Source organism: Raphanus sativus, chromosome 4 (genome assembly GCF_000801105.2).
Source record: "Raphanus sativus cultivar WK10039 chromosome 4, ASM80110v3, whole genome shotgun sequence".
In the NCBI taxonomy this organism is placed as follows: domain Eukaryota; kingdom Viridiplantae; phylum Streptophyta; class Magnoliopsida; order Brassicales; family Brassicaceae; genus Raphanus; species Raphanus sativus.
The window spans coordinates 39,257,245-39,270,376 of NC_079514.1; the positions used below are offsets into that span (position 1 = coordinate 39,257,245).

The window sequence follows — 13,132 nt, forward strand, 5'->3', positions numbered from 1 at the left end:
TTCTTATCTGAAACAAAAAACAATCGTTCTTTTTTGAAAGAGTTTCAAGTTTCTTTTGGTTATAATAAATTGTTCACCGTTGAGCCGGAAGGTAAAAGCGGTGGACTAGCACTTTTTTATATGGATTCCTTTGATGTTTCGATTCTTTACTTTGATAAGCACATGATTGATATCGAAGCTACCATTGAAGGCAATCAGGTCTTTATGACTTTTATTTATGGTGATCCGGTCGTTGAGTGCCGTGGATATGTTTGGGAGCGCTTGACGCGCATGAGTACTACCAGAACGTGATCATGGTATATGAGTGGAGACTTCAATGAGATTGTAGGGAATCATGAGAAGAAAGGGGAAGAAAAAGACCAGAGACTTCTTTCCTCCCATTTCGTACGATGTTGGCCGATTGCGGTATGATCGAGTTCCCATACAAAGGTAATCGACTATCCTGGGTGGGTTACCGCAGTTCTGGAAAGGTTCGGTGTAGGCTAGACAGAGCCGTAGGCAATGAGGAATGGCACCATATCTTTTCCCACACAAATGTGGAGTATTTGAAACTATGGGGTTCGGATCATAGACCAGTCCTAACTCGTATCCAATCTCAGGAGGTGAGATTGTGTAAGTCTTTCAAGTTTGATCGCCGTTGGGTCCTAAAGGATGGCCTTAAAGAAGCAATAGAAGAGGGCTGGAAACCGCAGGATGAATCTAACGCAAGGTCTGTCCAAGTTAGAATTGGAGAGGTACGCCAAGCTATAGCAAGATGGAAACGTGATAATCCCTCAAATGCGGAGAAGAAGATAGAGGCTATCAAAGAGCAACTGGAAAAAGCACAGTCGGATCCAAGTATCCCGAGTGGGGAAGTCCTAAATTTGTAATGGAACCTTTGTGCAGCCTTCCGAGAAGAGGAGTTATATTGGCGACAAAAGAGTCGAGCTTTGTGGATCAAAGATGGAGATCGGAACACAAAGTTTTTCCATGCAATAACGAAGCAACGACGGGCAAGGAATCGTATCATCAAACTAAAAACCCCACGAGGGGGATGGGCAGAGAGTGAGCCAGCGATTGAAAAAGTAGCATCTGATTACTTCCAAGGTATTTTTAGCACATCGCAACCCGGTGATTTTGAAGAAGTGCTCCGGTACGTTAAAGCTATTGTTACTCCTGCGATGAATACAGCTCTCGTGAAACCTCCATCCGACCAGGAAATCAAGAAAGCTGTTGATGAGATAAACCTGGATAAAGCTCCAGGACCGGACGGCATGACGGGCCTTTTCTATCAACTTTTCTGGGAGGTCACAGCTCGAGAGGTGATCGCAATGGTAAAGTATTTCTTCCTCTCGAACTCTTTTGACCCGAGTATGAATCAAACGAACATATGCCTGATACCAAAGACGGAGCGCCCGATGGAGATGACTGAATTTCGTCCTATAAGCTTGTGCAACGTTAGTTACAAGATCATCTCGAAGATTATCTGTTCCCGTCTAAAGAAGTTTCTACCAAAACTCATCTCCGAAACTCAATCCGCCTTTGTGGCGAGACGTCTTATATCTGATAATATACTCCTGGCACAGGAAGCTTTCCACGCCCTGCGCACGAACCCCATGTGTAAAGCGAAGTATATGGCGATCAAAACCGACATGAGTAAGACATATGACAGAGTAAAATGGTGCTTCCTGGAGGCCCTGCTCCTAAAAATGGGATTCGCAGATAAATGGGTATCATGGATACACTGGTGTGTCTCTTCGATTTCATACCAAATCCTCCTTAATGGAGAGCCAAAAGGGAATATACAGCCTTCCAGAGGGCTCCGACAAGGCGATCCTCTATCTCCCTTTCTTTTCATCTTGTTGACTGAGGCTTTAATCTCTCAACTCCGAGGCGCTGAGGAGGAAGGTAGGCTGACAGGATTAAAGATAGCTCGAGCAAGCCCAGCGATCTCACATCTCCTCTTTGCCGACGATAGTTTATTTTTCTGCAAAGCAGATGTCCAGCAAGCTGCTGAGCTGATAAGGATTATCAATCTATACGGGAGAGCTTCGGGACAGCTTCTAAACCCAGCGAAATCGTCCATCTCTTTTGGATACAAAGTAGGACAAGAAGTAAAGATAGCAATGAAACAAACCCTGGGTATTACTAAAGAGGGCGGAATGGGCATGTATCTAGGACTTCCGGAGAAAATATGTGGATCGAAAAGACAGGTCTTTGCCTTCATCAGAGATCGTCTCAATGACCGGATCAACTCCTGGTCTGCCAAGCTATTATCTAAGGGCGGCAAAGAGGTTCTCTTAAAATCAGTTGCACATAGGTGCTCTGCCAACCTATGTGATGTCGTGCTTCTTACTACCAAAAGACATCATTAATAAGCTGCAGGGAGCCATAGCTAAATTCTGGTGGAGCACAAAAGGAAACAACCGAGGTTTGCATTGGATTGCTTGGGAGAAAATTTGTGTACCATTGGAGAAAGGAGGACTAGGTTTCAAAGATCTTCTAAGCTTTAACCTAGCGCTTTTAGCAAAACAATTATGGAGGCTGTTACACCATCCCAATTCTCTTCTTGCCTGTGTACTTAAAGGAAGATACTATCGGCATATCAGTCCAATGGAGGTAAAGAAATCTAATTCCCCTTCGTATGGGTGGAGAAGTATTCTAGCAGCACAGGACCTGCTAAGAGAGGGACTACGAAAAACGATCGGCTCAGGCTATAACACACGGTTTTGGTGCGACCCGTGGATCCCGACCATCCCAGCCCGCCCGGCCATAGATATTGGAGTCTATCGCGACCGGGACCTGTTTGTAAACCAACTGATCGATCAGACCTCCAAGCAATGGCGACCAGAGATGCTTGAGGCACTAATAGACCCGGGAGACATCACTTTGATTCAAAATATTCGTCCCAGCCACAGCTTTCGAGACGATGGGTATTGTTGGATCCATACGAAAACGGGCCAGTACACAGTCAAGTCGGGGTACAAGCTAGCAACCCAAATGAAAGAAGAGAAGCAAGACATCACAGCCCACGAACCGAGCATCAATCCCCTAAAAGCTATGATCTGGAAACTAAAGGCACCAAAGAAGATCCAACACTTCCTATGGCAAGTGTTGTCGGGCTGCATTGCGACTTGTAGCCGGCTAGCGGACAGACATTGTGGGATCGATAGGTCATGCCCCAGATGTGGACATGAAGATGAATCTATAAATCATCTTCTCTTTCTCTGTCCCCCGGCACTCCAGACATGGGCACTATCAGATATCCCTACCTCTCCGGGAATTTTCCCGAGCGAATCTCTATACGGAAACTTTGATTATTTACTCCTGCGCGCAAAAAAGAATGGAACTCCGGAAGATATTCTCGCTAGATTTCCATGGATCGCATGGTTTATATGGAAAGCTAGGAACGAGAAGACTTTCAACGGCAACCAAATTATTCCTCCGGATACAGTACTACACGCTACTAGAGAGGAGGAAAACTGGAGAGTAGCACAAGTTATTGAGAACAAGGAAGGTGCGGGGGGAACCCAACCCTCAAATGACAGGAACGAGGAGGACGAGTCACATTTCCCAAGATGCCAAGTGGATGCATCATGGGTGACTAATTCGACAGTTTCTGAAGGAGGTTTTGCTATGGATCTGGCGCCGGATACCCATTTATATGGGTCCATAGGTATGGACCAGGTCTTGTCTCCTATACATGCGGAGTTTACTATCTTGCTTCATGCAATGACATACTCCCTACAGCTAGGAGTTACATCGATGTCCTATCAATCGGATTGTCTTCAGCTAGTCAAGCTGATTAACGATGAAGAAGATTGATCAGCTATGGCTTCGGAATGGAATGAATTTTCCCATTTACTCTCTCTTTTTACTGATTTTTCAATATCTTTTATCGCAAGAAAGCGAAATGTAAGAGCGGACACCCTTGCCAAGGGAGCTCGCTTGAAAAACTCTATTTTCTCCCATGTTGACTCTGTAATTCCGGAGTGGTTAGCCCACAAAACTAACATTTTCCTTCTGAATTAATAAAACATGGGTTTCGATGTCAAAAAAAAAAAAGTACCCAAACAATTTTAATTATCAGTGCAGTTGATAACAGAATTAAATACTTTTTTTTTGCTAAATAACAGAATTAAATACTTACATATATATATATATGTTCATATATAATTTATCTTGCATATATACAAGTATTTATTGTGATATTGTAATTAACCAGCGGTTGTCTTCTAACTAGATCCTCCAACATTGATAAAAGTAACTAATTAAAATGGATTCGTATTAATTTTATTTAGGACATGCTTGATGGTTAGTAGTGGAAGTAGTTACGGCATCTTACTTAAAATTTACCTATGACAGCTTATAGTCTTTAGTCTTGTACTCTTGTTTAACACAAGAGTCCAATGACGAAAATGAAATGACATATCATGTATCTATCTATGTTTAATGTATGTAAATATGCACGAAGCGGATGAGATTCTAAAGTTGGCTTTTGCAACATCTTGTGTACTTTGTAGTATATTTTATCGTCAATTTGGCTTTATTGTTTATAGCATCTGATGTACCTTGTAGAAACGTCTTCTTATGGGGCTGTTTGTACGTGCGTCGATATAACTATATCAATCTTGTAGTCAAATTGTTCACTTAAGCACACGTTTTTCTTCCATTTTTAATAGCAAAATTGCAAACCTAACTCATTAGACATCTTTCTACATATAATAGACATATTCAACGGCTGGAGACGGTATATATATCCTAATGAAAGTGCCATTTATCTTGTGTCAAAAGACTCAAAACTTACATTCTTGTGACTTGGCTGATTTGCCTTCTTACCTTTCTAACAAATCCGTGGCAGGTAAATCAAAGTAAGATTGGACTTCTGGTTGTTTTTAATGCTTTAAATTATTTTGTTTCTAGTTGTGGATCGATTGTAATCGTCTACTTTTCAATCCCTGCAATCGTACGTATAAATGCGTATAGTTAATCCTTCATGTAGAAACTCGACAAACAACTCAATAATTCTTAATCCATGTGATTACCATAATTATTATATTCAGTTATTCACCATCAGTGACTCGACATATAAAATGTATAAAATATGACTCGACTGTAGAAACTCGACAAAGTCGGATAACATTGTAGTTAGACGCCAAATATGAATGTTAAATTTATTTATTTTTATAAAACCCGTTAACCACTTGTTTTGAAACACAATGCTTTGCACTTGCATTTGAGTTGATTAGTTTAATCTAACTCTTAACCACAAGCCATGTGGTTTAGTGGCGATTAACTTGATTAATTTGAAGCAAAAGCCTAATACGGTGAAACACAATGGTTCTAGTCCCTTCCACTAGAGAATTAACATTTCGGTATAAGGCTATATGCATCATTTTTAGAAACTCCACTATTTTGATGCTCAAAATGTCCAAACGCCGATCTGTATGAAGTATTCAGTTCTTAATTAAATGGAATCACCAAAATTGTGAGCTAAATTTATCTTAAATTCTCATTATAGCTTCTGATGCTATGATTTATCCTAGTTTGTATCAAATACTACTTAACACATTACCTCTTTTTATCAATTGGATAACATCCAAAACATAAGTAAAATTTTATCAATTATCATATTGTTATTTATTTCACTGGTATATTTTAATTAATTGTTAATTCAAAATGCATTCATGCCTTATATCTTAAATGTTTACCAATCAAATATATTAAAATATCACAACTAGTTACCTCCTAGAAAATTTACTTATTTACTATGAAAAATCATCCACTAATTAAAATATATTCATATCAAACTTAAAAATATCTTGTTCCAAACATAAAAGAGCTAGTTTGATTTTCTATGAGTTCCACGGATCTATATATATAGAGTGTGTGTTTTTCTTCTTCTTTCAATACTAGACAGGGTATATAACTACAGACTGAAAATCCAAATGTATGTACAATGTGTACTGAGTACGTATACATATATTTATAGACTGAAGCCAAATATCTACGTATAATGTATATTGAATACGTATACATATATAGACTGAAAATTCCAAATGGCTACGTATGATGTGTAAATACGTATAAACACTTTTTAGGTATAGCCTACAAAGGAAAATCAACCTCCAAATTTGGATGTATATAATAACAACTCACACTGACCTATTCTTCTCAAACAAACTCTCTTTTCTACCTCACACTAAACCAAGAAACCCAAATCTCTTTCCCTTCTCTCTCATTACATTTAATCTATTCTATTAAAAGGAAAAAAAAATCATACTGATGGATCACTCATCTTCCTCAGAATCACATCTTGACTACTGCAGGAGTTTTCAGGACTTGCCGGCGCCGGAGAGAACAGTGAATAGTAATAACCCTAAGAAGAAAAGAGTCAAGAAAGACAATGATGAAAAGGCTGTTTCAAAGCATCCAAGTTTTAGAGGAGTGAGAATGCGACAATGGGGGAAGTGGGTCTCCGAGATAAGAGAGCCAAGAAAGAAATCAAGAATCTGGCTCGGTACCTTCTCCACGGCGGAGAAGGCGGCGCGTGCTCACGACGTGGCGGCTTTAGCTATAAAAGGCCGCTCTGCTCACCTCAACTTCCCGGAGCTAGCTTACCACTTCCCTAGACCGGCCAGCGTCAACCCTAAAGACATACAAGCGGCGGCGGCCGCCGCTGCTGCAGTCGCCATTGATTTAGAGGTAGATACGTCGTTGCCGTCTCCGGCGAGCACGGAGCATTCGTATCCGGCTATGACCGCAACAGCTGACGACGCGTTCACTGACCTCCCTGATCTCTTGCTCGACGTGAACCACAAACTCGACGGCTTTTGGGACTGCTTACCTTCCGAAGAACCTTTCTTCACGGGAAGTTACTAAAAAACAAAGATGCTGTCGTCTTGTACGTATTGTATTTTTCTCATGTGAAAACTTTTTGACGTTAAAAAAAAATCACCGGTTGATCCACATTGTATAATTAATCAACGGTTCATGATCGACTTGTTTCTTTTTTCTTTCCTTTTATAAAACTTTAAGTGGGAAAATGTGTGACATCTAGTAAAAAGGTTATGTGTTTTTGTGGAAATGTGGACGTCAGTGAGTCAGTGACAATTGACAAAGTCCCATACTCCCATGTTTGTATTGTAGCCCTGTTTTTTTTCTTCCTGAAGTTTTTTAGATTTATGTTTCTGACCCCTACATTTACTTTTAGGTTCGGACATAGATTTTCTTTTCTCCAATATAACATATGCTGGTAATAGGAATAGATATGTAGATATAGTTTTTCGGTAACATTAATGTATCTATCTAATCAAACCGAAAAAAGTTTCTGTTTCAACTTGTAACGAATAGGCCGGACCATATATTACAAATAACCTTGACCGTATTTTTTTTTTAGAAAATGAAATGGCATCGTGTTTTTGAGCTTAATAGAATGTAGCAGGCTAGCAGCCAAAGATACAATAAATGTGAAACTGGATGAAATTTCCATCGAAGAGTTAGCTTATTGGACAAAACTATAAATTATCTAATACCTCCTCTACCTATTATTAGATGATGTTTTAGGATTATGCCCAAAAGTTAAAAATATACTCCCTCCGTTTCCTCCTCCAGAAATAAGATTTTCTAGATTTTATTTTTGTTCCACAAAGATAGATTTTATATATTTTTAAAGTACTTTGTATACTTTTGAAAAACATTAATTGTGAATATTTAAATTAATTAAATTTGATTGGTGGATAGTTATTGTAAAGTGTATATAAAAACTAAAATGTAAATACTTATTAAATTCTTAATAAACGTGAAAACTCTAGAAAATCTTATTCTCGGAAACAAAGAGAGTAGTTTTTTATATTTTATAAACATAAATATAATTAATTATCTTTTTTTTGTCAACAGCATTACAGACTCATATAGACTTGAATATCATTAATTATCTATCTATTCACATTTCAACTAATAATATAACAATTTGTAGAGTAAAAAGTCGTACAACATAAATATAGTTTTATATAGAAAATAAAAAAATAATGAATTTAGAAGAAGAAGAAGAAAAAAATAAATGTTGTCTAATAAAAAACAGAGAAAATATTTATTTTTGGAAGTTACATGTTTAAACCTATTTCTAAAGCCCTTTCTAAAAAAAAACCTTTTCCACAGAAAATAAATAAACCATATAGCATCATAAAAGAATATAAAGGTTTATAGGTTCAAAATCTCTTAATCATTAAAAGGGTAAATTTGAGCTAGAGTTCTCAAATATTTTATTATTTCTTTTTATTTTTTCTGTTATTTTTCAGATTCCTATTTAATTCCATTTTTTTTTCTTTTTTGCCGTGAGCTTATTGGCCCTTATAAAGTTGGAAATGAATTGACCCACTAGCCCCATTTTATTTAATGATATGTATTTAATGTCCTTTTTGTTGGGACTGATTTTCACTGAAAAGCTAATGTTTTTTGTTTCTATTAAGTCTTTTTTTTTAGGCTAAAGGAGTATTTGATACAAATTAGAATCACTAATATTCGAGAACTGTGAAACAATATTATTTCGTCACTCAGACCATCTATGAATCCACATGATGAATTCTTGCAAGTATTTCAAAGGGATAATAAATAATCCTGAAAACCACCTTTTATAAGGTATTTTGAAAATAAAACCTTTCTTCAATTCAAGTAATTTTGAAATTTTTGACAAATGCTTCTCTTTGAATTTATAATTTCTTGTTAAGATCTAAGTTTTTAGTGTAAACTTATAGATAAAGTAAAGTTCTGTTTCATAATATCTTTATTGTTTAAGTTTTACAACATCTTTTATTTCCATACATTTATTTCAACTGTATAGAAACCAGAAAACGATTTCAAGTACTTTCACAAATCTTCGTGAAGGGATGTAGTTTGTTACATTTATTCTTGCGAAGAAAAATTCTTTTGCGTTGTCAACAAATATATAAACTCAAAGAAAGGTTTGCGACAAAAATAAACTTGTACCATGTGTACAAGTTCATACAACTCTCTCCCTCACAGTCCACGACTTGATCTCTTGCTGCGTCACTAGTGTTTCACGTTTTACCACCTTATGCAATTGTCTTCTTTTCAATATTCTGAGAGAACAAATTTGTAAAATGATGTCCCTTTAGGGAAGGAAGGAAAACTAATGTTTGTGCTAAAAACTAGTTGGAATAAAAAGGTTTAAAAGACTCAAAGTCATCTTCTTAATATAATTCATAATTTCTTCTTCTTTTTTTTTGAAAAAATATAATTCATAATTTCACAATACAGTTCGGAGTTGGGGGAAATCATTTCGGTCAACAGTATAGACTATTTTGGAGTTTTCTTGATATTACTGACGTGGTTTAGATTGAATGATTTGACACTAATGATTTAAGTTGAACAAATGATTTTTATACTAACACGAAGTTAAATACGAAATAAATAATAAAATGTACAAAATACTTAATATACATTTTTAATACCAGCTAATATCGTTTTTAGGATTGGTTAATTAACGATAATAAAGGTTGTTTTCTTAATTTGTCCTATATGTACAGAGGTGCAAGCCTTTGTGTTTGGATGTGAGCCGCATGTTGCATCGACATCATGCCGCACGTCAAATCAACATCATTGTCAAATAATGGCAACAGTGTTTGGTAGATTACTGAGGTTTGATTCTTCTTTCCATATGCGTATAATGTATTTTACGCAGGCCACCATGGGTTGTTTCATTTATCTTTTTTTTACTAATTTGGCTAGACCATTAGATGTTCTTATAATAACTAGTCGTGTATATATTGGTTGTTGTTTGTTTGTTGCGCGAACGAATAATACTCTCACCGTTTCAGAATAAATGTCATTTTGATATTTTTTACACAGATTAAGAAAGTGATAAAATATACGTAAATTATTATTAATTACACATTTTTGATCAATAGTATTTGAAATAAATAAAATTATTTATAAAATCAATTTATCATTAATTTTCAGTTGAAAATAAATATAATTTGCATTATATTGTAAAATGATATTTTTGTATAATAAGAGAAAAAACGAAAATGATACTTATTATGAAACAGAGGAAATAATATTTTTCCAGAAATGTTAGATTGTTATTTAGATATATATTGATACAAATCATTTAAAATATCATGATATTGTTTACATGGAGATACTTCGATGCTTAAGTCCTATGTGTATGTTCCATGGTTATTTTTATTGTTTAGATACTTTTTGATACTTTAACTCTAGGCAGATTGCCGTTCAGAAAAAAAAAGAACTCTAGGCAGAAACAATAAATTACTGAAATAGATTAGTGAAATTTAAGATTGTAGTGAAACTAAATTTTTTGTTCAAGAAAACACAGAAAATATGTTTCAAGATATTAAATATTGCAGTTAAAAAGGTAGTTTAAATATTAAGTTGAGTATTATTTTGAAATAATTATATGATTTTGATGTTAAATTTGTTTGGTTCAAAATAATTATTAAAATAGTTTACATCAAGAAAATGTGGGTTAGAGAAGACATTAACATGTCATATTCGACAACATTCTTTTCAAAGTTTTTCTTTTGATATATATATGGTAAGAAAGCCCTAAAGGTATGTATATATTACTAATCATGTTGAAACATGATGGACGAAAGTACCTTAGTAGGACGAGTGATTTTATAACAAGACAAGTCAATTTAATATATTTGTTTGAAAAAACATTCATGATTAAACATATTGATGGGATATATCCAACGATAACGTACACAAGCTGGAGAATCCTAGGCGACTAGATGTCTAGATTCTTATATTCCATTTTCTAAAACCATATTCTCCATTTTGACATACTGGCTGAGGCTCGTCTATAGTTCGACTATTAACCCGACTCCACCACACACTATTCACTGTGATTACTGAATCAAATATATGTAATTTTCCTGAATTTAGGCGACATGATACATCTCCCTTATTCCTCAGTTCCAAATTTTACTCGGCATTTTGTTTAATAATTATACTTATATGATAGTATACAACTATAATTAAATACCTAAGCGTACACAGTATTTAACAACTCTTTTACATATATCCGAAATGAACGTGTCAATGTTTGCATCTCACTTTCCTTATATATACGAATCATGAATTAAATCAAATCATCAGGATTCTGATTAGTGCCATCTCTTTTTTGTTATAGAACTTGAAAGAAAAAGGTTATGAACTACGAAGCTATCTTTAGATAGTAGACACACTCAACGTTTAATCAGTAGTTTGGACCTAAAAGGGGTACGAAAGAACTAATGAACGTGAATATATTGTCCTTAGGAATGTTTCTCTTTACATAAAAACACTTAGAAACATTTATAAACAAAATAAGTACAAAAAAATAGAAGAAGGAACGTCCAAAAGTTCAGAGAATATACAGATGAAGTTAGAGATGGTGGGCTGAGGGCACGTGCTATGTTATGAACGTGTACGATCGACAGAACGTACGAACAAGACGAAATTGGAATTTATTATAAATCAAGTATTGTAATATTGGTGCCATATCAAATGTCAAGATCGCTTTACAGTTTACAGATCTATACAAGTTTCAGTATGTGGTCTATAAAAGGTAAGGGCCCGGTCAATGGAGGACTCGGATGGTTCTTAAGAGACGATCGAGATTTTTTCAAAGTTGTAGTTTGCATTTGGTTTATTTTATTTGTTTATATACGTATGGATTCGCCTGTTAAAAGACATGAGCTGGAGCACCAAGTATATGTTTTCTATATAAACCAGGGGTTGATTGGTTAGTGCTGTATCATTTTGGATTTTTTTTTTTTTGACGACAGATTTAACTCGGCAGATTGATGTTTCATTGTATAGTTCTTATATATCAATGGAAACAACACGTGTGTGTGTGTGTGGGTTTGATTTTATATTTAACTTGATAAATTAGCAATGGAAAAATGTATTTGTAAAGATGTTATGTTGTCTTTGAAATTTTAACAAAAGTGTACGATAAAGTTTAGTTAGTTGTTTTACTGAATGCACCACCCTTAATATACATATATAATACATACACGAGCCATTCCAGTAACGTATTATAGAAGACATATCTTTGATAAAATCATCTATACAGAAAATAATATTCTAGAAAAAATCATGAATCTTACAAAATGACAAATGTATTATTTAACCTATTATGTCCATTGGACACAAATGGCGTGGGTATAACTTAACCTAATATTGTTCTCTCCTTTTTGGGGTCAATTTTTTTTTTCATTGACCAAATGAGACGTATAGGTAGGTATAAGAGCATGATTAATCTGAATTCTTAATTTGGAGTTGTTAATTCATGATTTGACATTTTATTTTATATTTTTTAGCTAAGAACCGGTTCTTATATATTTTATTTAAAAAACAGTTCTTAATTTTTTTTAATTAAAAATTGAAAAACTGTTTTTAGCCGAAGCTATGAAACCACCCTAAAAGTCTGGATTAATCATAGTTTAATTCAGCTTATTTTGGCACCTAATGCAGGATATGTATAAATTATCCTATGTTGACACCTAATGCAGCTCAGCGTTTAGCAGATTTCGAACCTACTCGCATCACCAGGAAAAGGAAAAGGCAGAGTCACACAACACAATCATTGGACTACATGCTACGCTAGTGTATAAACATGTGATTATAAATCATGTCTACGTAGGCATAAAAATAATATCCTAATTTTTGCAGTAGACACGCACATTTAACGTTCCTCAATTATAAGTGTTCCGGCGGCAGAAATATCAGTGATTTGTGTTTATGAAAGTGTGTATTCAAAAGTTGGCACCTCTTTATAAGTAGTTGTAGACCGTAAAACCGAACGCGTTTTGGTTTTGTTTACCGGTCCGATTCTTGTGTTGGTAATAAGGATGAGAAGTCCATTACAAACCCCACAAGTCTATATTTTATAATACTTTTCTTTTTAGTAATTTTATTTTATAATACTTTCCATTTACTTGTTTTCTAAACTTTTGTATTAAGTTTTATAAGTTGTATTCTTGTGTAGAAGTATAAGTTATATTCCTGTTCATGGAATAAAACACACCCCTTCATGTTTTTTTCTTTCTATTCATTGCTTGCTAAGTTAATTAGACTATGAGCAGATTTTTTTATCTTCAAAGAGATGGGTCGACCTGAAGTT

The 13,132-nt window shown here is 35.1% G+C and overlaps 2 protein-coding genes across 2 annotated transcripts; both read left to right on the forward strand.

The window, feature by feature from the left end:
- The first annotated feature begins 1,160 nt into the window (after positions 1 to 1,160).
- LOC130511351 (uncharacterized) lies at positions 1,161 to 3,804 on the forward strand. Its single transcript, XM_057008289.1, has 2 exons — positions 1,161 to 2,273; positions 2,365 to 3,804. The coding sequence occupies exons 1-2, from the start codon at positions 1,161 to 1,163 to the stop codon at positions 3,802 to 3,804; spliced, it is 2,553 nt and encodes an 850-aa protein (XP_056864269.1).
- Positions 3,805 to 6,167: 2,363 nt separating this feature from the next.
- On the forward strand, positions 6,168 to 6,999 carry LOC108851780 (ethylene-responsive transcription factor ERF038). The gene has a single exon (XM_018625249.2). The coding sequence runs from the start codon at positions 6,265 to 6,267 to the stop codon at positions 6,859 to 6,861; it is 597 nt and encodes a 198-aa protein (XP_018480751.2). The 5' UTR covers positions 6,168 to 6,264; the 3' UTR covers positions 6,862 to 6,999.
- The last annotated feature ends 6,133 nt before the right edge of the window (positions 7,000 to 13,132 follow it).

Excerpts from the sequence above, each read along its gene's own strand:
- LOC130511351 (XM_057008289.1), top strand. The coding sequence starts at position 1,161 with ATGAATACAGCTCTCGTGAAACCTCCATCCGACCAGGAAATCAAGAAA. Across the intron at positions 2,274-2,364 it reads TATCTAAGGGCGGCAAAGAG|GGAGCCATAGCTAAATTCTG; the intron begins GTTCTCTTAAAA and ends AATAAGCTGCAG.
- LOC108851780 (XM_018625249.2), top strand. The coding sequence starts at position 6,265 with ATGGATCACTCATCTTCCTCAGAATCACATCTTGACTACTGCAGGAGT.